The sequence below is a fragment of the Lactuca serriola genome, chromosome 3 (assembly GCF_051521515.1).
Source record: "Lactuca serriola cultivar US96UC23 chromosome 3, Lser_US96UC23_V15, whole genome shotgun sequence".
In the NCBI taxonomy this organism is placed as follows: Eukaryota; Viridiplantae; Streptophyta; class Magnoliopsida; order Asterales; family Asteraceae; genus Lactuca; species Lactuca serriola.
In genome coordinates, this window is record NC_136410.1 from 265,680,397 (window position 1) to 265,706,411 (window position 26,015).

General features: G+C 33.4%; 1 protein-coding gene across 1 annotated transcript; it reads left to right on the forward strand.

Moving 5' to 3' along the window:
- The first annotated feature begins 22,619 nt into the window (after nucleotides 1–22,619).
- LOC145093968 (chitinase 4-like) lies at nucleotides 22,620–23,627 on the forward strand. The gene is made up of 2 exons (XM_079032215.1): nucleotides 22,620–22,933; nucleotides 23,077–23,627. The coding sequence occupies exons 1-2, from the start codon at nucleotides 22,639–22,641 to the stop codon at nucleotides 23,472–23,474; spliced, it is 693 nt and encodes a 230-aa protein (XP_078888341.1). The 5' UTR covers nucleotides 22,620–22,638; the 3' UTR covers nucleotides 23,475–23,627.
- The last annotated feature ends 2,388 nt before the right edge of the window (nucleotides 23,628–26,015 follow it).

The window sequence follows — 26,015 nt, forward strand, 5'->3', positions numbered from 1 at the left end:
TTGGGTTGCCTTCACCAAAGCAACTTGATTGGAGAAATAAATAGAGAGAGAGGTTATTATGATTTATTAATATGTTATAAGAATAATATATTAAAGGAGAAATCATATTTGTTTAATTAATATTGGTCAATAATTAATTAAGAATTAATTTTGTGATCAAATGTAATTAATTAAACTAGAGGGGCTGAATTGTAATTATGTGATAGTTACAAAATAAGGTAAGGATTATCTTATTAATAGGTTGGACGAATTTAAGGTGATAAGGCCTTAGAATTCGACTATGATAAGGATTCAAGGATTATCTTATGGGTTGCTTGGTGGACAAGCAACTAGATAAGGATAATGACTGAAACCCTATCTCTACACCTATATAAACACCCCTTAACTCATGAATTTGGCCAGACCTTCCCTAAGGCTTCTTAGGAACGAATTTAATACCTCCCCTCTCTCCTCATACCTTCTCCATTTGCTCTTGGTGTTTGTAAGCCATTAGGGGAGTGACACTTGTGACTCTAAGCCTTCCAAAGTCAATTCAAGGAGGAATTGGGATTGTTATTGCTACATAACAATCAAGGTAACATCTTAAACCTATTCTAATGTTAATATGATTACTTGAATGTTAGAATTATGGTTTATAGTCTTGGATAACTTGCATGTACAATAGAGAAACCAAGATCCAAGCATTAGGGTTTGTATGAGCACATAGGATGTTCTTAGGACCAAAACCCATCAATTTTGAATCAAGATCTTTTTATACCTATTAATACATGATGTTAAGAGTTCAAAATAATTTTTGAATGGTTTTTAGTGATGAATAAGTCCTTTGAACATGCAACACAAAACAAATGTTCATAAGGAAAGTGTTGTTTGAGAAACAGTTTTGTAAAAATTGTGAAAAATCGAAATATTGGAATTTTACAGTGAGGTCAGATGGGTTTGAACGCTAACTCAAAATATTATATTTCAGAAAAAATATCATGAATTTTGGTTAAGAAATGAGTGAGATATGATAGTTTAAAGTCAGGTAAAGAAATCTGGCAGATTGCATGCATGATGATTGGTTAGAAAAGTGAGTTTTTATTATTTCCTTGAGTTAATCTTTTGAAATATTTTAATAATATCATGATAAGCTCATATTTTAGGCATGTTTCTAGAGATCAAAAGATTAAAACTTATCAAAATGTATACATGCATTCATGAACAAAATTTTGTTTCTCAAAAACTCTTAACTTGAGTTTGATGTTTTAGTCCTTAAAATCGATTTTTGCACTAAGATCATGAACATGCAACCTTGTTTATCATACATGAATGGTGTTAAAACACATCCATGATGTTCTAAAAACCATTTTAACAAAAAGAAAACATGTTTGAAGAAGATGAAGAAGTAGAAGTTGGTTTTTGAAGTAAAATGCACATGCATGGCTTAAATTATTGTTGTGGATCTTCAAGAGATGTATGTTCCTTACCTTAAATTTATTTGTGGCTTGAAAACCCTTTATGAATCTCCATAATTTCTTAGTGAAGAGGTTGTGTTTGGAGAAAAAAAAATTAGAGTGAAGGTAGAGAGAGTTTTCTAGAGAGAGAAAGAAGAGAGATGTGTGTATGTTGGAGAATGAGAGTGTGAGAGAGAGATATGGCGAGGGAGAGAACGAATTTTAGGGGAGGAGAGGCTCCCTCTCTCCTGTTTCTTTTATAAAAATTCAAATCTTTTATAAAAATATCCAACTTTTTATAAAATGTGCACCTTAACCTAGTTTTTATGCATAAAATTCTTGATTTTTGACTTATAAATCAAGGGTAAATGTTAATAACTAAATCTTTATTTTTAATTGATTGTATTTCATAATAATTATTATGATAAGATAATATTATAAGGTTCATAAAGGTTTTTAAAGGATTTTTAAGGTTAAAGTTTATAAATATGAGTTTTTAGGGCTTTTAGGGCTTTTAGGGTTTTTCGGATTTTGCTAAACTTTAGATATCAAGGTAGATTGAATTTTGGAAGCATCAAATTATTTTTGAGTCTTATAAATCTTTTATACTTATAAATAATGTTTTTAATTCCTTTTTTTCGGTTTATTGGCATTTACATGTAGTGGTATTCAAGTGAACTTGAAGAACCAAGTATACTAGTCATAGTTTCAACTTTGACTTAAGTTTCATGAGACTCCGACCTAATTTCTACTACTAGGTCAAGTGCATAATGTGTGTATATGATACATGAAAAGATGTTCGATTCAAAGAGTGACCTGAATATGGATAGCCTCTACAGTTAAGTAGTTGTAGAATTCACATATCAATGTGAAATCTAAGTACACTATCCATTGTTTCTAATTGTTTCCAAGTTTCTATTAGGTTATAACTTAGCTTCTAGTTACTAAGTCTAGTATGTGTCGTGCCTATACATGCAACTAAGTTTATCAATTCTAGAACCGACTCGAATTTTTACGGTTGTCACAGTCTCCCCCGGTTGAAAGAATTTCGTCCCCAAATTCAGTTCGTGGCGTATTCTATTAGAACTCAGCCGAATACAATTGTATAGCTGGAGTGGTGGTGACTTGAAGAGCTATTTGATTAATTTAGGTTAATTCCTCAAGGGAAGAGCGCAACTCTTTAGCTACAATAAAATTAATGTCTCCTTAATTCGAGTTCTTTCGTCTACATTATGGAAAATTTGGGTCATGGAATCATGATCCAACCATGGCGACCTAGTCCAAAAAGATCATCCAGTTAGATATTATCTTAATTAAGAGAGCGGGGTAAGTTTTGCTGAAGCACCAACTGCACTGAGCGTTAAATCCGCAATGATCCTTAAGTTGCAATCTAATTTAGCACTAAGTGTAAATTTGTCCCCTGATAAAAAAAGAGATTAGGAACAATTTGTTCACTTCCGGGTTGGCTACTAAATCTGGAAAATATATATTCCAAAATAATAAGGGGTAGCACAAATGAAAGAGAAGCGATCGAGGGTAAGTTCCTAAATATACGTAATGAGGGTAGGCAACAAAGTTTTGGTACATCTCAAATATAAATGCTATTTAAGTGTCGTCTACAAAATAAATTACGAAAGACCAAGGATTTCCGAAGCTATATTTACTACTATTGTTACTCTTGCTATAATAAAACAGTATTCGAAGAATATATATTTAGAGAGTCATTGTTGCAAATGGAGGCGATGAAAGTTTATGATAAATTAAATCACCTTGTCTAGATAACAATTTGAGTGTTTAGAAACGATAAGTAATCTCACTATTATCAAAATATTTAATAACTCCAAGATGATAAAGATACATGAGTGACGATCAAACAAAGTAGTAAAATGACGTATTTCAAAATTAAGGATTACTTGTTTAAGAGTAGATTTCAAAATTAAAATAAAAAGTATATGATAAATGATGTATTTCAATATATCAAAGTTGACTAAATCAAAATTATGCCTCACGACTATACACATATGAATTGCTCAAAACCAAAGGGTAGACTTCTAGTCTGTATATGTATACGAACATGATACCGGCAGAAGCAAAATATACAGAAACAAAGTTAGACAATGTATTATGTTAATATTATGGCGTGCGAGATCTAAGATCAGAAGGAGAGCGAGAAATAAAGTTCGGGGGAAAGGAAAAAGAAGATAGGGCGGCAATGATTGTTATTGTTAAAATTATAAGAACAATACATATAGGTAGATTTAAAACCAGGTTGAGATATATTTCAAACTTCAATATTTGATATATATATTGATGATTAAATAGAAATGCAGAAGTTTGAAAGTGTTTTCTAAGGTTTTTGCTAAAAATTCACGAGTTATCTATTAAGTTAAACTCCATTTGTGAAAAAAAAGACACACTAAAACTTGTAATTGAAAATATGACAACTTTGACTTTTTAGACTGAAAACCAACAATGATTAAAATGGATAAGGTAAAGACTCAATATATTTAGAAGAATAATTATTCATTGTTGAGATTGTATCACTGGAAACTTAAAAGTGAACACTAAGTTTTCAAATGCTATAAATTTTAAAAACTTTATAGATTATAAAACTATATTGAATCAAAGTACACAAATAATGTATGTTTTGAAATAAAAGCATTAGAGATGTCTTATAAACATGTTTGAATTAGAAATTTTGTATAAATATCATGTTGGATTTTGAGAAAACACATTAAAGTAAGTTCACAACCCAAGTCTAATGACCGAATCGTGCCCTATTGACTACTATGTGTATCGCAAACATAGTGTATAAAATGGTAAAATGCACTCAAGCGAATCATGCGAGTGAGGAGTTGTCTACCTCCTGATAGTGCTATCCATAATTACCATAGGCTCAAAAGAATTAATGAGTTGTGTCTAGAGATTCCAGGGACTTAACCGCGATACAGTCCTCATGAATTAAAGTAGCATACACATACATACGACATATAGCAATCAAGTTTCATACGAGTCAAAATAAATACAACGAACATAAAAAGTTTAGGACATGCTTTTCCACCCCAAAATATTTAAAAACCGAAAATAGGGGAGTGGTGAATACTCACAATGTGCAAAATATAGTAATAAAGTTTATACGAGTCAACTAAATATAACGAACATAAATAGTTTAGCACATGATTTTCCACCCCAAAACATAAAAACCGAAAATAAGGGAGTGGTGAATACTCACAATATGCAAAATATAGTAATCAAGTTTATACGAGTCAACTAAATATAACGAACATAAATAATTTAGGACATGTTTTTCCACCCCAAAACATAAAAACCGAAAATAGGGGAGTGCGTGAATACTCACAATGCATTGAGATGATGCAAATGATTCCTTGATCTAAGTTCCACTTGTACCACTACCGATTCCTACAATAATGGTATTCGCTAGTGAGTCTCTAACTAAAATCTAACACTAGTATACATACTACTACAATAGAATTATGTCAATATTTTGTCAAACTTTAATATTGATAAGTTAAAAACATATTTATGTGAAAATTAAATTTCAATGAATCAATTGTTATATAACAATTTAAGTGGAAAATTCTCATTATTTAAATGTTAATATTTAACATTTTAAGAGGTGTTCCAATGATTAAATATTCAAAAACTAAATCAATTTGGTTCTAAACTTTCCCTAAACTTTTCATTTCAGTTTTAATTGAAGTCAAAGACCTTAAGATAAATTTTCTTGAATTTTTGATTTGTCTAACTATTTTTCACCATTTAATCCCTTGAATATTCATAAAATCATGGAAAAAAGTAAATTATCATGAAAAATTCTTATAATTTTTAAGTAACTGTTTTACAGTGTACATAATCTGGTAAAAATATTAATATGTGTTTTCAAAAAGTTTAACACAATTTTTCTGATTTTTGTGTATTTATTCTATAAAAATAGAAATAAATAGATAACAGTTTCAAAAATTCACAAAACTTTTTTTACAAGTGTTATTACACATATTTAAGCTGAGAAAAAAATATTAAAATGGATTTATAAACTGTTTAATCCAATTTTATGATTTTTGTACATTTAAGTGTATTAAATCTTGGGAAAATAGAAGAAAAATAGCATACAGAAGATAAAAATCATCAAAAAATTTATGTATCATCCTAACATATTATAAGAGTTTCTGGTAAATTTTCATGAATTTTGGATGAGTAAAACTATTTGTCCTGTTTTTAGTCCATTATAAACACAAAAATTAAAGAAAAATAGATATACATTTTGAAAAATTCCCAAAATATTTTTCTGAGTGTTAAATATAGGGCTGGAAATTCTCGACACGACACATGACACGACACGAAATAAATGGGTTTGGGTTGAGTTTTTCAACCCGCTAACCCGCCAACCCGTTTATTAAACGGGTTATATATGGGTTTCTCAAAAAATAAACGGGTTGACCCGCCAACCTGTTTATATTTTTAATACAAAAATTAATTTATTTTTAAATGTATTCATGTATCAAGTATTAATATTTAATAAGTAGTATATAATATATACCATTGATTCATAGACCATTTGACTGTTTTGACATTTTGACTCGTAGTGGATGGTATAAGGTCGTAAGTCGTGACCTATAAGGCTAAGTCTGTAACATGTTTCTATGAATGTTTTTAATTTTCATTTGGATGTTTAAGACTTAAATGTCTAAAATTCGGACCCGCAAACCCAAATCTGACCCACGAACCCGCCAACCTGTAAACCTGTATAAATAAGTGGGTTGGCGGGTCATATATGGGTTTATGTTCCAAACCTGCCAACCCGTGACCCGCCAACCTGTGAACTGGATATTTAAATGGGTCGTGTTTGGGTTGGCATGTCTTGACCCGCCAACCCACCAATCCGCGACACGCCAACCCGAACACGACACGATTGTCAGGCCTACTTAAATATAAGTTTCCAGCTGCGAAAAATACGAAATAATATTTTCACATTCCCTAAAGTGGTTTTATTATTGATTGGAGCTAAATAAAAAGAAAATTAAAAATTATACTAAACAGTAAGAAAAGTCATTGAAACTTCATGGGAGATGTTTATTAACCGAAAGGATCATCCAATAATTTTTCCAGAATTTATTTACTAGTGTAAGTATTTTATATGATTAACATTCTATTTTCTTATTATTTTCATGTAAAAATAAAGAAACTATATATTGAGCTGAAAATTTCCAGAATGCATCTTCATACAATTTAATAATTATGAAAAATTGTTTTCTTATTTTTGATGTCGAAAAACATGCCTAAAGACTCAATAAATTATAGAGAAAACTTGGTTCTTGTAATTTTTGGTAAAGATTATTGATGTTACTTTGAGAATTTTTGCAACATGTTCCAAACACATTTTTGTTGGATTAGTGTCTAAGTCCATAACTATTTTGGTATGTACTTGACCCGATGGTGCATGGTCCTTTTGGGTTGCCTTCACCAAAGCAACTTGATTGGAGAAATAAATAGAGAGAGAGAGAGGTTATTATGATTTATTAATATGTTATAAGAATAATATATTAAAGGAGAAATCATATTTGTTTAATTAATATTGGTCAATAATTAATTAAGAATTAATTTTGTGATCAAATGTAATTAATTAAACTAGAGGGGCTGAATTGTAATTATGTGATAGTTACAAAATAAGGTAAGAATTATCTTATTAATAGGTTGGACGAATTTAAGGTGATAAGGCCTTAGAATTCGACTATGATAAGGATTCAAGGATTATCTTATGGGTTGCTCGGTGGACAAGCAACTAGATAAGGATAATGACTGAAACCCTATCTCTACACCTATATAAACACCCCTTAACTCATGAATTCGGCCAGACCTTCCCTAAGGCTTCTTAGGAACGAATTTAATACCTCCCCTCTCTCCTCATACCTTCTCCATTTGCTCTTGGTGTTTGTAAGCCATTAGAGGAGTGACACTTGTGACTCTAAGCCTTCCAAAGTCAATTCAAGGAGGAATTGGGATTGTTATTGCTACATAACAATCAAGGTAACATCTTAAACCTATTATCATGTTAATATGCTTACTTGAATGTTAGAATTATGGTTTATAGTCTTGGATAACTTGCATGTACAATAGAGAAACCAAGATCCAAGCATTAGGGTTTGTATGAGCACATAGGATGTTCTTAGGACCAAAACCCATCAATTTTGAATCAAGATCTTTTTATACCTATTAATACATGATGTTAAGAGTTCAAAATAATTTTTGAATGGATTTTAGTGATGAATAAGTCCTTTGAACATGCAACACAAAACAAATGTTCATAAGGAAAGTGTTGTTTGAGAAACAGTTTTGTAAATATTGTGAAAAATCGAAATATTGGAATTTTACAGTGAGGTCAGATGGGTTTGAACGCTAACTCAAAATATTATATTTCAGAAAAAATATCATGAATTTTGGTTAAGAAATGAGTGAGATATGATAGTTTAAAGTCAGGTAAAGAAATCTGGCAGATTGCATGCATGATGATTGGTTAGAAAAGTGAGTTTTCATTATTTCCTTGAGTTAATCTTTTGAAATATTTTAATAATATCATGATAAGCTCATATTTTAGTCATGTTTCCAGAGATCAAAAGATTAAAACTTATCAAAATGTATACATGCATTCATGAACAAAATTTTGTTTCTCAAAAACTCTTAACTTGAGTTTGATGTTTTAGTCCTTAAAATCGATTTTTGCACTAAGATCATGAACATGCAACCTTGTTTATCATACATGAATGGTGTTAAAACACATCCATGATGTTCTAAAAACCATTTTAACAAAAAGAAAACATGTTTGAAGAAGATGAAGAAGTAGAAGTTGGTTTTTGAAGTAAAATGCACATGCATGGCTTAAATTATTGTTGTGGATCTTCAAGAGATGTATGTTCCTTACCTTAAATTTATTTGTGGCTTGAAAACCATTTATGAATCTCCATAGTTTCTTGGTGAAGAGGTTGTGTTTGGAGAAAAAAAATTAGAGTGAAAGTAAAGAGAGTTTTCTAGAGAGAGAAAGAAGAGAGATGTGTGTATGTTGGAGAATGAGAGTGTGAGAGAGAGATATGGGGAGGGAGAGAACGAATTTTAGGGGAGGAGAGGCTCCCTCTCTCTTGTTTCTTTTATAAAAATTCAAATCTTTTATAAAAATATCCAACTTTTTATAAAATGTGCACCTTAACCTAGTTTTTATGCATAAAATTCTTGATTTTTGACTTATAAATCAAGGGTAAATGTTAATAACTAAATCTTTATTTTTAATTGATTGTATTTCATAATAATTATTATGATAATATAATATTATAAGGTTCATAAAGGTTTTTAAAGGATTTTTAAGATTAAAGTTTATAAATATGAGTTTTTAGGGTTTTTCGGATTTTGCTAAACTTTAGATATCAAGGTAGATTGAATTTTGGAAGCATCAAATTATTTTTGAGTCTTATAACTCTTTTATACTTATAAATAATGTTTTTAATTCCTTTTTTTCGGTTTATTGGCATTTACATGTAGTGGTATTCAAGTGAACTTGAAGAACCAAGTATACTAGTCATAGTTTCAACTTTGACTTAAGTTTCACGAGACTCCGACCTAATTTCTACTACTAGGTCAAGTGCATAATGTGTGTATATGATACATGAAAAGATGTTCGATTCAAAGAGTGACACGAAGCTAGTCTATAAGGGGTGTTTAAGGAAATTGCCTATAAAATGGCGATTGAATGGGTATCCACTCTTACCCACTGCACTCTTGACTACTGGAGGGTCGTTAGCCGAACGGGTAGGATAGGACGAAACCTTCCATTATAAGTATAATGAATTATTAAAGTAACTAAATGTTTTCATAAAATTCCCAATCTTAGTTACTTAGGCAAAAGTGAATTGATGCAATTCCATGAAATTACACTTTGTGCCCTTGCAAAGACGTTAGTGGAGCGTGTGTGGTTTACCGGCACACTAAATGGTTCTAAGAAAAGGTAGCAAAGGGTGAATCAATGTTTGTCATAGTTCGGTGGAGCGTGTGTGGTTTACCGGCACATCAAATAGGTGACTGTAACATGTTAGGGCACCATGTAAGTTTGCATGGTTATTCACACCCGCTTTGTGATCCTCGGCATCCCAGTCACAAACAAGAGGGGCATATCGAGATTTAAACATGCCATTGAAATGTTCAATGAATCTCATAGGATCTAGGAGTTTTCATAGATTTAAAACTTAAATTTCTTTTTCGTTTTCATGGTGGAAATTAGTGAATCGTCATTCACTTACCTTCAAATGTTCTGCAATTTAGGTTACGTCATCCCTCTCCCGAGTTGTAGAATATTGTGTTGGGTCCTAGCCTTAGTATCTCATTTGGGTGATTTACTAAGGACTCAATCAATCAACTAACTTGAATTCGTTTTCTCCCGTTTTGTAGATGTCAAAGTTCGACAATTATGGTCTTCCTAAATCCCGTGCAACAAGCTTTCCGCATGAAGATGATATTCCACGATTCGATCAAGGAACAAGAGATCATGCTTCACTTCCTCCACCTCCTCCAATTATTCTCCCTAACCCACAAGTTCGAAGGCTTGAAAAGTTCAAGATCACTCAAGCCCTTTTGGCAAGTAAACATAAAGAAGGAAAGTCGGTGTGTGCACACGTCCTAGGGATGAAGTCACACATTGATAGGCTAAGAATGTTGGGATCCGTTGTCTGTGAGGAAATGGCTGTTGATTGGGTTCTTCAGTCACTTCCTAACTCATACAGTGAGTTCGTAAGAGAGTACTATATGATGAACTGCGACGTGACCCTTATAGATCTCACCTATATGCTTATTGCTGCTGAATCAGCAATGGTTTGGCGCAATAGAAAAGCAAAGTTGATTAGTGAATCTGCCTTCAAGACCTCTATAGATATAGACGATGGCAATGAAAGACATGCTATGATCGAAAGGTTTGATCATAAGAGAAAGGCAATGTCTAAAGTAGTTCCATGTCATGTTCCAAAAGAGTCAATTTGCTTTTATTGCCAAGAGAAAGGGCATTGGAGACGAAGCTGCCCCATTTACCTAAGAGATCTAAGAGATGGGAGAGTCGAAACGTATGGCTCTAATATAGGTAAAATCCATTAACTAACTCTTTTAAGCTTCTATTCTAGATTCTTAATACATAATGTGATAAGATTGCAATTGATGTTTTGTAGGATCGAAGAAAAGAAAGGAAGCTTAAGGGAAGAAGTGAGCAGAATCTAACCGTGAAGGAATGGATTTCGATCGCATTTCTCGAAGATTAGATTCTTGAGCTACTACTTACAGTTAGAATTAGATTGCTAAGAAAGATGTATTAGCATAGTTTTTCAATGAATCGCATTGTAAGGACAAAATTTTTCCGCAATAAAATAAATTTTGATTTTATATTATTTATTTATCCTTGCAATGGCGTGTATGAAAAAATTAATGTTAGAATGTTTCTATTATTAGCAATAATGGATTTGATTCTTAATTATGTTATTTATGGAAAGTCGAGAGTTTACCAAATAGGGAGAGTTTCTCATCGCCCAAGTTTCAATTGGACAGAAACTTGGAATCATGCAACTTGGTTGCACGATAAATGAGAAATTTCATATTTGGAAATTAGACTAATTCATTGACAAAGTGTCAAGTGAAGGACTAGGAGATCGAGCACACAAAGTTGCATGTTGATCAAGTCCATCATAAGAGTAACAAAGATATTCGTCATGTTTTACTAAAAGTTTAGTAAATGTGATTATAATTACAAGATTAAGTGTAATTATGAATTGATTGAAAAAGTTTAAATCAATAGCAAAACGAATAAGAAGAATCAAGTAGGCAGAAAGATAAAAGTTTCTCCATTCTAAGAAGAAGGGAGAGTAGCTTTTATGCTATATGATAAGTCTTAATGATTAAGAACCATATCTCAGTTGATCCTCTAAGTGAGTCTTAGTACAATTGTATGTCTAAAGAAGAGGAATCAAGAATTGAAGAAATGGTTAAATCGAAAAGTCAATCATTCTTCGTTCCAAAACAAGTCTCAGAGTTAAGATTGTGACATTGAGTTATAAGTATAAAGAAGGTTTATAACATTCATCAAATGTGGAAAGTTGTGATGTCTTGGATAAGACAAAGACCAACTAGGACCAATTTATGAAGTGTTTTGATAAAAACTACACTAACTCTTGAATATTTGTTTGTCAAGAAATGTTTATTGACAAGAGAATCTTATATGCCAAGGAGTCAGTGGGAGTCTTAATGGTCTTGAAAGGTTTCAAGAACAAATCAAAATAGACCTTATCGATCATCACTAGCACACGAGTTGAGGTTTACAACCTATCGTGTTGACATTATTTTGTTTATGTGCCGTTCCACTTGAGTTAATTATGCATGTGAGTCCTATGAGTTCTCATTTGAATGCATAAAAGGCAAGGACCTTAATCAATGGAAAGTACATTGATAAGAAAAGCTGAGCTGATTATGGTGGGCAGCTGTGCTACCATAAAGGCAAGAAATCGAGATCAAGAAAGTTCGATCCATATGAGTTTGAATTTGTCGTAAACTTTGGTTTTGACAAATTCACATGGATAGGAACAAATACACCGTTTAAATCTAAGTGTCATAATATTTCCTCCTTCATGAAAATGATTGTGAGGAAATGCTTTCACTAAGAAAGATTTAAGAAGATAGTGATTGTAAAATTGCATTCTCGAATTCGATTATGGTTACGGTATCCCTTTCCATAATTTGAATTGTGAGGTTTGGCAATTAGTCTTAAGTGTTTAGACACACATATGAACTATCGAAGGAAAATATGTATAAGTTCAAGAAACCTTGATAAAAGATTATCAAAGCACTAAGTATTAGAAACATGAACTTAAGAAATTCAATAAGTATTGTTTTTCTGAAAGTTAAGCTGTTTCTGAATACATGTCGAAGCTAGTGGGAGCATAAGTGTTATGTTTATAATAATCATCATGATAGTGGGAGCGTAAAAGTTATGATTATATGATTATTAAGGCACGTATTGCAAGTTGGCAATATTAATTAGAAAACAAGAGTCATTCTGTACAAAGTCGTAAGGATGGAATAGTTGTTTTGCTATAATTAAGGGAGAGAGAATATTATGCTTCATTTCAAATCTAAAGGATTAGGTTGAGAAATGTTAATAAATTTAGTCAAGGGTACATAGTGTGTTCTTAAAATTTCGATTATGATTACGACATTCCTCTTCACAATTCGCATTTTGAGAACATAACAAATAAAACATTATGCGTCGTGTCCCATACGCTTCGGGTATAGGATCGATTGCAAATGCTTTAATGATTGACCATTATAAAATTTTTCAAATGTCTAGCGCATTTAGAGGGAAAAAGGACTAGAATCGGTTTTGACTGAAATAATTAAACAACTATCAAAGGACAATCCAAAGTTCGACGAAGATTGGTTGCTTGTGAGTAGTTGGAAGCATGGTATTGAATGGACCATATCGACATTATTACGAATAGATAAGATTCTATTAAGAATGAGTTTCCATATGGAAAATATGGAAACGTGTCCATATTGGGAATTGAATATTGAAAATCTATGACTAGATTAGAAACTTTTATGCAAAAGGATGTTCAAAGGAATGTTATTTGAGTGAGAGACATCATATCTAAGGAATTGTATTGTAACAATCTTCGATAGAGGACTTTGTAATATCATTGGCAATAGTCTTTGTGACTTTGGTGCTATGACATTATGAAAGGATTATTGCATAGAATGTTAGAATCTAGCATATTTTATAAGTAACAAGAATTTGATATTCTTACACTTATGAAAAAGGATTTGGAGTTGTGAAATGAGAATGGTTGGAAATGTGCTCAATTTGATCTATTTCACAAAAGTAAGAACCATAGGTAAACATTGTGTGCATGCTAAGAGCATGGGACAAGTGTAATAATTCAAGTAAGAAGTTGATTACCCGAAACGACAAATAATGAGTAATCGATATGGTGATAAATAAAAGGCGTTTTATTTATACTCAAAGGTTTGAGGCCATATGGGATTAGTATTATTCTTGTGTTTCACCTTTGCATGTTTTGACTTCCAGAATAATTTAATTGGTTAAGAACAGTCGAATTATTCAAACGGGCCACAGTCGTTCATATGTTGGAAGTAGATATGAATGAAGATTGTCGTGAATTTGTGTGTGGATTGTCTAAAAGAGTATTAGACATAAGCAAATGTTTGCTTCAACGTTCATGAGTGCTTATGAATATGATTTGAGTATCGGATTAAACCCACGCTCGCTTGGATCACTCCATGGATTGTGTCACGAGTGATTGGTGAGACGATAACATCTTATATTCTTGAAACCGAGATGTGTGAGTTGTATCTTGCAAATCGGTTGCACATTGATAATATATAAACGCACTAGTAACTTGGTGTTATAAAATATATTATTGTGTGTGATTCGGTGAGTGAGTGCAAGCGAGCATTGTATCAAAGTTTATCCGTTCCTTTTATCCAAGGTAGGATAAAAGTGATATCTCTGGGCCCCTCGATGATTTAGTGATGACAAATGTAAATGCTCGGTCGGGCTAGGGCTAATTTGATTTGTTCAATTAGTCAGTCGTCATAAATCGGAATCGAGATATAGTACAAAGAGAATGATTTGAAATCATATCTCATATGATATCTAGAATGGAGGAATATATAATCCCTTATCTAAGGACACGCGTATCTGATATGATCGGAATTGACAGCGGCTTTGGAAAGCTACGATTGCAGATCAGGATCTGAAGTCATACGCATAATAGTTATTAGACTTATCCAAGTGGGAGACTGTTGGATTAGTGTCTAAGTCCATAAATATTTTGGTATGTACTTGACCTGATGGTGCATGGTCCTTTTGGGTTGCCTTCACCAAAGCAACTTGATTGGAGAAATAAATAGAGATAGAGGTTATTATGATTTATTAATATGTTATAAGAATAATATATTAAAGGAGAAATCATATTTGTTTAATTAATATTGGTCAATAATTAATTAAGAATTAATTTTGTGATCAAATGTAATTAATTAAACTAGAGGGGCTGAATTGTAATTATGTGATAGTTACAAAATAAGGTAAGGATTATCTTATTAATAGGTTGGACGAATTTAAGGTGATAAGGCCTTAGAATTCGACTATGATAAGGATTCAAGGATTATCTTATGGGTTGCTTGGTGGATAAGCAACTAGATAAGGATAATGACTGAAACCCTATCTCTACACCTATATAAACACCCCTTAACTCATGAATTTGGCCAGACCTTCCCTAAGGCTTCTTAGGAACGAATTTAATACCTCCCCTCTCTCCTCATACCTTCTCCATTTGCTCTTGGTGTTTGTAAGCCATTAGAGGAGTGACACTTGTGACTCTAAGCCTTCCAAAGTCAATTCAAGGAGGAATTGGGATTGTTATTGCTACATAACAATCAAGGTAACATCTTAAACCTATTCTCATGTTAATATGATTACTTGAATGTTAGAATTATGGTTTATAGTCTTGGATAACTTGCATGTACAATAGAGAAACCAAGATCCAAGCATTAGGGTTTGTATGAGCACATAGGATGTTCTTAGGACCAAAACCCATCAATTTTGAATCAAGATCTTTTTATACCTATTAATACATGATGTTAAGAGTTCAAAATAATTTTTGAATGGTTTTTAGTGATGAATAAGTCCTTTGAACATGCAACACAAAACAAATGTTCGTAAGGAAAGTGTTGTTTGAGAAACAGTTTTGTAAAAATTGTGAAAAATCGAAATATTGGAATTTTACAGTGAGGTCAGATGGGTTTGAACGCTAACTCAAAATATTATATTTCAGAAAAAATATCATGAATTTTGGTTAAGAAATGAGTGAGATATGATAGTTTAAAGTCAGGTAAAGAAATCTGGCAGATTGCATGCATGATGATTGGTTAGAAAAGTGAGTTTTCATTATTTCCTTGAGTTAATCTTTTGAAATATTTTAATAATATCATGATAAGCTCATATTTTAGGCATGTTTCCAGAGATCAAAAGATTAAAACTTATCAAAATGTATACATGCATTCATGAACAAAATTTTGTTTCTCAAAAACTCTTAACTTGAGTTTGATGTTTTAGTCCTTAAAATCGATTTTTGCACTAAGATCATGAACATGCAACCTTGTTTATCATACATGAATGGTGTTAAAACACATCCATGATGTTCTAAAAACCATTTTAACAAAAAAAAAACATGTTTGAAGAAGATGAAGAAGTAGAAGTTGGTTTTTGAAGTAAAATGCACATGCATGGCTTAAATTATTGTTGTGGATCTTCAAGAGATGTATGTTCCTTACCTTAAATTTATTTGTGGCTTGAAAACCCTTTATGAATCTCCATAATTTCTTGGTGAAGAGGTTGTGTTTGGAAAAAAAATTAGAGTGAAGGTAGAGAGAGTTTTCTAGAGAGAGAAAGAAGAGAGATGTGTGTATGTTGGAGAATGAGAGTGTGAGAGAGAGATATGGGGAGGGAGAGAACGAATTTTAGGGGAGGAGAGGCTCCCTCTCTCTTGTTTCTTTTATAAAAATTCAAATCTTTTATAAAAATATCCAACTTTTTATAAAATGTGCACCTTAACCTAGTTTTTATGCATAAAATTCTTGATTTTTGACTTATAAATCAAGGGTAAATGTTAATAACTAAATCTTTATTTTTAATTGATTGTATTTCATAATAATTATTATGATAAGATAATATTATAAGGTTCATAAAGGTTTTTAAAGGATTTTTAAGGTTAAAGTTTATAAATATGAGTTTTTAGGGCTTTTAGGGTTTTTAGGGTTTTTCGGATTTTGCTAAACTTTAGATATCAAGGTAGATTGAATTTTGGAAGCATCAAATTATTTTTGAGTCTTATAACTCTTTTATACTTATAAATAATGTTTTTAATTCCTTTTTTTTCGGTTTATTGGCATTTACATGTAGTGGTATTCAAGTGAACTTGAAGAACCAAGTATACTAGTCATAGTTTCAACTTTGACTTAAGTTTCACGAGACTCCGACCTAATTTCTACTACTAGGTCAAGTGCATAATGTGTGTATATGATACATGAAAAGATGTTCGATTCAAAGAGTGACCCGAATATGGATAGCCTCTACAGTTAAGTAGTTGTAGAATTCACATATCAATGTGAAATCTAAGTACACTATCCATTGTTTCTAATTGTTTCCAAGTTTCTATTAAGTTATAACTTAGCTTCTAGTTACTAAGTCTAGTATGTGTCGTGCCTATACGTGCAACTAAGTTTATCAATTCTAGAACCGACTCGAATTTTGACGGTTGTCACAGTCTCCCCCGGTTGAAAGAATTTCGTCCCGAAATTCAGTTCGTGGCGTATTCTATTAGAACTCAGCCGAATACAATTGTATAGCTGGAGTGGTGGTGACTTGAAGAGCTATTTGATTAATTTAGGTTAATTCCTCAAGGGAAGAGCGCAACTCTTTAGCTACAATAAAATTAATGTCTCCTTAATTTGAGTTCTTTCGTCTACATTATGGAAAATTTGGGTCATGGAATCATGATCCAACCATGGCGACCTAGTCGAAAAAGATCATCTAGTTAGATATTATCTTAATTAAGAGAGCGGTGTAAGTTTTGCTGAAGCACCAACTGCACTGAGCGTTAAATCCGCAATGATCCTTAAGTTGCATTCTAATTTAGCACTAAGTGTAAATTTGTCCCCTGATAAAAAAAGAGATTAGGAACAATTTGTTCACTTCCGGGTTGGCTACTAAATCTGGAAAATATATATTCCAAAATAATAAGGGGTAGCACAAATGAAAGAGAAGCGATCGAGGGTAAGTTCCTAAATATACGTACTGAGGGTAGGCAACAAAGTTTTGGTACATCTCAAATATAAATGCTATTTAAGTGTCGTCTACAAAATAAATTACGAAAGACCAAGGATTTCCGAAGCTATATTTAGTACTATTGTTACTCTTGCTATAATAAAACAGTATTCGAAGAATATATATTTAGAGAGTCATTGTTGCAAATGGAGGCGATGAAAGTTTATGATAAATTAAATCACCTTGTCTAGATAACAATTTGAGTGTTTAGAAACGATAAGTAATCTCACTATTATCAAAATATTTAATAACTCCAAGATGATAAAGATACATGAGTGACGATCAAACAAAGTAGTAAAATGACGTACTTCAAAATTAAGGATTACTTGTTTAAGAGTAGATTTCAAAATTAAAATAAAAAGTATATGATAAATGATGTATTTCAATATATCAAAGTTGACTAAATCAAAATTATGCCTCACGACTATACACATATGAATCGCTCAAAACGAAAGGGTAGACTTCTAGTCTGTATATGTATACGAACATGATACCGGGAGAAGCAAAATATACAGAAACAAAGTTAGACAATGTATTATGTTAATATTATGGATTGCGAGATCTAAGATCAGAAGGAGAGCGAGAAATAAAGTTCGGGGGAAAGAAAAAAGAAGATAGCGGCGGCAATGATTGTTATTGTTAAAATTATAAGAACAATACATATAGGTAGATTTAAAACCAGGTTGAGATATATTTCAAACTTCAATATTTGATATATATTGATGATTAAATAGAAATGCAGAAGTTTGAAAGTGTTTTCTAAGGTTTTTGCTAAAAATTCACGAGTTATCTATTAAGTTAAACTCCATTTGTGAAAAAAAAGAAACACTAAAACTTGTAATTGAGAATATGACAACTTTGACTTTTTAGACTGAAATCCAACAATGATTAAAATGGATAAGGTAAAGACTCAATATATTTAGAAGAATAATTATTCATTGTTGAGATTGTATCACTGGAAACTTAAAAGTGAACACTAAGTTTTCAAATGCTATAAATTTTAAAAACTTTATAGATTATAAAACTATATTGAAGCAAAGTACACAAATAATGTATGTTTTGAAATAAAAGCATTAAAGATGTCTTATAAACATGTTTGAATTAGAAATTTTGTATAAATATCATGTTGGATTTTGAGAAAACACATTAAAGTAAATTACATTGTCCAAATGAGAAAGCTGTCAAAAATGTCAAAACAAAAGTGTTTTGAAGATTCAATGAAGCTTTTACACATAAAATGAACTTGAATGTCATAGGTTTATGTTTTATAGCATAGAGTTTAAACACTTTTGTAAAAGAAAATGTTTCTAAGTTTTTCGAAAATGTGTCAAAATGGTAAGCAAGGTTTATAATGGTTTATATGCCCTTAAAAGCACATATATCCATTGAAATGGATTTGAAATAAAATTGAAATAGCAAGGTTAAAACCAATATTATTTTTAATCTGTGAGTACTCACCAACTATTTTTATAGTTGACGCTCGTTTTACATAATTTTTCAGGAATCATCTAGTAAGAGGCACGTAGAGACACAAAACTTGTAGGAGCATTTTCATGTGTTGACTTTTAAATACGTTGTAATTTCTTTTAAAAAGTTGTTGAAACTCATTGTAAATTTGTAATGATTTTTAATACTATGGTTGGTGTTGTATTTAAACTTTTGCTCTAAGACCCTTTACCAAATGTTAAAAGACAACACCAACCATAGTATTAAAAACCATTACAATTTTACAATGGGTTTGAAAATTTTTTAAAAGAAATTACAATGTAAATTGAAATACAACACATGCGAATGCTCCTAAAAGTGAAGTGTCCCTAAGTCCCACTTACTCGATGATTCCTGAAACAACATGTAAAATGAGCGTCAACTATAAAAATAGTTGGTGAGTACTCACAGATTAAAAGTAATATTGGTTTCAAGAATCGAAATAAAAGTTTTGATAAAAGTTTCCATAAATAAAAGTATATTGCTAAAATGAGTTTTCAAGAATCGAAATAATACTCGTTGTTACAAGGAGTAAACAATTTCATTGCTAAAACAAGTATATAACTTTTCAGTAGTAAAAGTTCGTTATTTGTAGTGATTCATAATAGCCCGTCTGTCTAGGAGTCAGACAAGGTTTGGGATTTCGAATTTTGAGTAGAGTAGTGCTGGTTATTTTTCAGTGGTTAACACTAATGGGTTAAGGTTCCATTCATTTTCAAGAATGAGAGCCTTTTTAAGGCTGGGTTCGATTTTAGTTTTAGGAAGCTGTTGTATGTGTGAGTAAACTTCTCAGTCTGTATCGGGGTTGTGGGAGTGTCGTCCAGGTTGTCGAGCATTTGGAAGGTGGTAAGGAGTGATTTCGAGGACGGAATCTAATTCAAGTGGGGGAAAGTTGTAACATCTAGTTTCTTTAAGGAAAATTTTTATAAATAATTCTTGAGTTTTTGTTGACCATGACCTGGTAGAATGTTTGCGAGACTTTAATGAGCCCCTACGACGTGGCATTCTTAGCCATGATGTGGCCTGCGGCTGAACCATTAAAGCCTAATTTCTCAGGTATTTAAAGGAAAGAAGGAGACTAGGGTTGCCCACCCTTAGCCTCCATCACTCTTAAACCTCTAAGTTCGTAACCCTAATCTCCTTTGAAGCTTTTAAGCTCATTTGGCCATTGTGGGTGGGTTTTAGCCCCCTCTTGAAGAAGACTCCATTGGTGTATTGATTAGAGCATGCAAGCTTCTTTCCATCATCTGGTGTTGTTGTTGGACCTTCATAAGTTGCCAAGCTTCTACCTTTCTCTTTCAAGCATGTTAGATATAGGGTTTTGCTCTTATTTCTTCATGTTGGGTTGAGTGGAATGCATAGAGTCCATAAAGCTGTCAACTTTATGAACTATTAAGGTCCCCTTGCTATCACATGTTTCAGATCTAGAGTTTATTGCCACTTTGAGTTCCATGCTTGAGATTTTTAGTAATATTGCTTCATTTTGACCTAAGTTGGGATCTAGACTTGTTTTGTGCATGCATGTTTGAAAAAGCAATGATCTTTGGAATATTTTAGACCTTAGTAAGGATTCTGGAAGGTTGGAAGGAAAGAGCTTAACGGATTAAAGGCTAGATCTGTTATGGTGCTGGTACCCAGTTACCACGATGTGGCGTTTGGATGGCACGACGTGGCGATTGGGGAAAACTCGACTATTTTGTCGTGAAGCGCTCACGACGTGGCAATGTGAGGCCACAACATGGTGACTTGTCCAACTGACGTGGACCGTTGACTTTGAACATGATTTTGACCAAGTGTGACCTAGGGGTATTTTGGGTATTTTGATCAATAGCTTGAGACTAGGTCTTTGGTTGATGTATAAGTGACTTGTAGAGTCAGCTATTATAGTTGTGATCTGATCAACTGTCTTTTTAGCGGATTGAGCTTAGTCTCCTCATAGTACTTATGGGTTGAAGGCACCAATGTCGGCCCATTGGATTTTGTTATAGTATGGTAGTTGTCTTTGTTACTTTTGCATGTGTTGTCTATGTGTGTGTGTGTATATATATATATATATATATATATATATATATATATATATATATATATATATATATATATATATATATATATATATATCGAGCGGGGCCCCGATGCCAGACGAGGCATGATGTCGTGCGGGGCCCAATGACGGGTAGGGACCAATGTATGTATTTATGCATGATATATATGGTATGATGTATTTTGAGAATCTCACTAAGCTTTGCGATTACGATGTTTTTTAAAATGTTTCAGGTACTTCTGGTTCTAAGGAGAATGGCTTGGGTTGGTCGGATCGCACACATCCATGATTTCCGCATGTTAACTCTGATGTATTTCTGGATGATTGTCGTTATACTTTGATTTTCACTTTATGGTTTTCTGTAAACTTTGAATGGATGGTGGTTTTTATCTAATCTAAAAATAAAATTTTTAGTTATGAATTTTTAGGAAGTTACACATAGAAGACAGTTTTCAAGAACTCGTAAACTGGTGCAATATCTCCCAAATCAATTTACGAAAATCAAGTGAGAACAGCCACCAAATATTTGAAGGTAGCAGTTTGCATGCCCTGCAGCTGCATGATCAAATCTGGTCAAATGATAGTATCAACTATCACAAATGGTAGGTTAATAAGAAACACATGATATACAATCGGTTAGAAGATGTCTTAAAACATCATACATTTGACAATCAAACTCTCAGCAAATGTTGTTGTGTTATTTCAGTTTTAACAACTCCATAGTATCAAAGCTACACCCCTAGCCGCTTCATTTGAAACTTGAGAGTAGAAGCAAACCCAAAATGCAAGCAAAGAGCCAAGAACTATAATTAGGTAGTGAAAATGTTGAAACATTCCAACAACAATCCCTCATAATCATATCTATTTGCGCCTTCAACAAAAGTTTTTCCTATTACAATGACAAGGTGGGAGAGAACTATAAACCATGATTTGAAAAACAGCTATTAACCACACAATATTCCCTTTGAAGCATAAAGACAAACGCCTGGCATACATTTTATAAATAACATTATAAGCTTTTAAGACACTTCTAAATGCATAATCGTTTATGGAAATTAATAGAACCAACAATTAACCAAAGAATAAAAATCTCGAAGCACAAAAAAGACAGCCTCAGTCAATTTCCAAAGCATGAAAGCAAGATGGTATTGAACGATCGGTACCAAGTAATAATGATAGTTGAAGCGGAGAAACTGTTTTGTGTGATTAATTGAAGAGCAACAACTGGTAATTTGCGTGGCTGGTGAATGAAAAGCATCAACTTTAAATGTAGACACAAATAATTTCGTTGAAGACGATCATTCTTCCTGTAAAATTTGTCAATTCATGAGCAAAATTGGATTATAAAAAAATGAATAAAATAGGAAATCATGGACAACTTAGAGATCGAGGATAGACGATATTTAAATCCCCGGCCCTACAACCCAAGAATAGAACTACAAATTGGAGTGTAAAACTAGAGGGAGTTATGCGGCCAAGACAGTAAAATGGGAGGACTGATAATGAAAAAACTCCCTACACATCACTAGAGATCTCATCTAATTATACGTTCATCGACATCTTATTCATTTGGTTTTCACGACGACTTGACAATAGCAATTCCACATTCTAATGGATTTTCAACCACGTAATATTCACGTTACCCAAGAAAAATAAATAATGGGAGACTTTCGAGGAGACTTTTACTACATAAATATCCCTCTCCAGCTATTTACTTTCAAACACAACAAAAAAACAAAATGAAAACAACCCTCTCAACCCTCCTCCTTGCCGGACTATTTCTCGCTGGAATCATCGTCCCTGAGCCGGTTGCTTCCCAGAATAATGTAAACAGAGCTGATATAGTGACCCAAGAATTCTTCAATGGGATTATAAACAAGTCTCCCAACACCTGTCGCGGAAAAAGCTTTTACACACGTGTGGCGTTTCTTAGAGTCATCGGAGACTACCAAGAGTTTGCTAGATCGGGTTCGATGGATGATTCAAAGCGAGAACTGGCGGCCTTCTTTGCTCATGTTACTCATGAGACTGGTCGTAAGTTCAAAATCTTAGATTTTTGGAATATATATTGTTTGTTTTTTCATATTTTGTATGTTGATCAAAATGGAGCTCGTTTGATAAATATGGAAATATATTGTTAACTTTGACCATTAATTTACATATGCATGCATGGACAGACTTCTGTTACGTAGAAGAGATAAATAAACAAGAGTACTGCGATAGGACCCGGAATGCATATCCGTGCGCCCCTAACAAACGCTACTATGGGAGAGGTCCACTTCAAATTACATGGAACTACAACTATGGTGCAGCTGGAAGTAGTATTGGGTCCGATTTGCTCGGGAACCCAGATATTGTGGCTAATGACCCAATGATTTCGTTTAGGACTGCCTTGTGGTTTTGGATGACAAATGTTCATTCGGTCGTCGGTCAAGGGTTCGGAGCAACAATCAGAAAAATTAATGGCGGTGAATGCAATGGTGGGAATGCAGGTCAGGTGAGTTCTCGTGTCGCGTACTACACCGATTATTGTAATCAGTTTGGTGTTTCACCCGGCCCTAATCTTCGGTGTTAGTTTTGGGTTCAATGTAATATGCCATGGATTCGGATGGTTTTTAGTACTTATCTATGTTTGAAAATAAATGTTCTCATGGTGGCAAGTATTTTTTTTTTGATATTTGACACAACGAAAGTCGGTGATAAATTACAATAATTTATGATGAACTAATTGACTGTTCTCATATATTAGATGAATCAATTCGGGTATAATAGATTTATATCTATGGTGTCGAACCGCAATCACAAGTGAAATAAAACCGTAAATTCATTTGCAAAGCACAACATTTATATTTTGATTTTCATAAACCGAAAACCAACTCCAACCAACCAATAAGCAGAGGGGAACCCGAAAGACTTGGGTTGCACTTGAGACGACAAATAGTGATGCAAACCGTTAATTCATATCAAAAAGCTTATAAAAAGCAATATTTGAATTTCGTGAGATGAAAACTAACTCCCACTAATACCCGTCGAATAAGTGGTGGGGACCTAAAAAACTTGGGTTAAATTGTAAAATCAATTTAATGAACCGTTAATTTGTTTTAGAGTTGTAAACATAATAAAAGGAAGTCCAACTCTCACAAAAACCTATTGAATAAGCGATGAGGGACCCACCAAAGTAGGTCAATCCCAACTGAATGGGACAAAGAAACATCAATCAGGAGACTTGAAATTCATCATGAAATTTAACGTAAATTTGTCTTTTAATGCTCAAAAAACATGTAAAAAAATTTAAAATTAGGGGTAAAAATAGGTTTTTAAGTCATTTAATGAACGTAAAACAGACACTAAAAAAAGAATTAAGCATTAAGTTCAGGAAACTCACTGATGGCGTATCATCTCCAAAATAATATGATTTTTCTTGAACGTATATCACTAATGGTTGATTTCTCATTTGGTTCATCTCAACACCAACTAACAAAATAAGGTCTACACACTCAACAAAGTCATCAAAACAAAAAAAACACATAAAACTACTGAACTAACAATACATAAACGGAAATAAATGTTTTTTTTTCTTTTTAACTTTTTTGTTATTCTTTTTTAAGTTTTGTTTTTTTATTGTTATGAAAAGGAAACAAGAACAAAACAAAAACAAAAACAAACTTAAAAATAAAAATAAAAATAAAACTAAAACAATCGAGTTACTTGTCAACCGGCTTCAAATGAAGCCAAATCACTTGTATGCTTTATCCTCCAAAATGACGTTTTACTCGTTATTTGCCCACAATAAACATTTTTTTTTCCTTTTCTATTTTCAAAATATTGTTCCGATGCTGTTTTCTCATCCCTAAACTTTTGAATTTTGGTATTTTTGGATTTTGCATTTTAAGTTCGCCATGTTTCAACAACTGCTTCAACCTTTTCTTCCTAGCCTTCTTCAAGTGTTCTAGAGGCTGCTTCATCTCCAAAGAGTATAGAAACATACCGGCCACCACATCCGGTGCTGCTCTGGCCTCCTCGGCGGTGAGCTGAAAAGCGCGTCCCCGAGCCTTCGGAGGCTCTACACCACCCTGCTTCCCATCCGTGATCCTCAAAGTAGCCAACGCTGGAGTCTGAACTGGTCTAGCAGCTAACCGCGGACAGTGGGTCTTCACATGACCCACCTGATGACAGTGATAGCAAATCCTCATATCAGGAGTAGAGGCGGGCTGGCGGCACTCCTGTGCGTAATGTCCCTCCTTGCAACATTTGTGGCATCCAGTACTTAATCGACATACTCCCGAATGAACCTTCCCGCATTTCCCACAAGTGCGAGCCTGCCTCACCTCACGTAACTGCAACTCAATCTCTAGCTCGCGCCTCCTCGCGGCCTCCTAGAGCTCCAATAACGTACTACACCTCTGCGTCGCGACAAACTGTCTGATATTCGTCTTGAGCATACCCAGATAACGAGTCATCTGCGCCTGCTCTGATGCGAACTCCGGGCAAAACATCGCCCTCTCAGTAAACAGTCTCCTAATCTTTGCCACCGACTCCTTGTCTTGTCGCTGGTCTAAGAACTGCTGCGCTAGTCTCTCACTCTCCACTCGTGAAACATAACGGGTACTGAACACGTCTCTGAACTGATCCCAAGAAATCGCAGCTCGCTACTCCTCAATATATGATCCAGTAACCAATCTCCACCAATCCTTTGCCCCGGACCGCAATAGGTTCAGAGCACACCTCACTCTCTGATCATCAGGGCACGAACACATAAAGAAACATCCCTCCACGTCGGGCAACCATCTCATAGCAATAATCGGATCCTGAATCCCGTCAAAAGTCGGGGGCTTCGTGTTGTCGAAGTCCCGATACTAAAAGGCTCAAACAGCTGCTCCTCCCGCTGCTGTTACAGCCGATGTAGCTGCAGCAGCGGCCGTCTCAGCCAAAGTCGCATAACGCTCGTTAAAGTACTCCACCATGGCGGACTTAATAGACCCGAACATCTCTTATTGAATCATAAAAAGTGACCCTCTCGAACTTCAACTACCGCAGTCATCATGCCCACGCAGTCAAGCTTCTTCTTTAGCAATCGCTACCGCAGTCTCTACCTACCGCAATATCTTTACTAGAT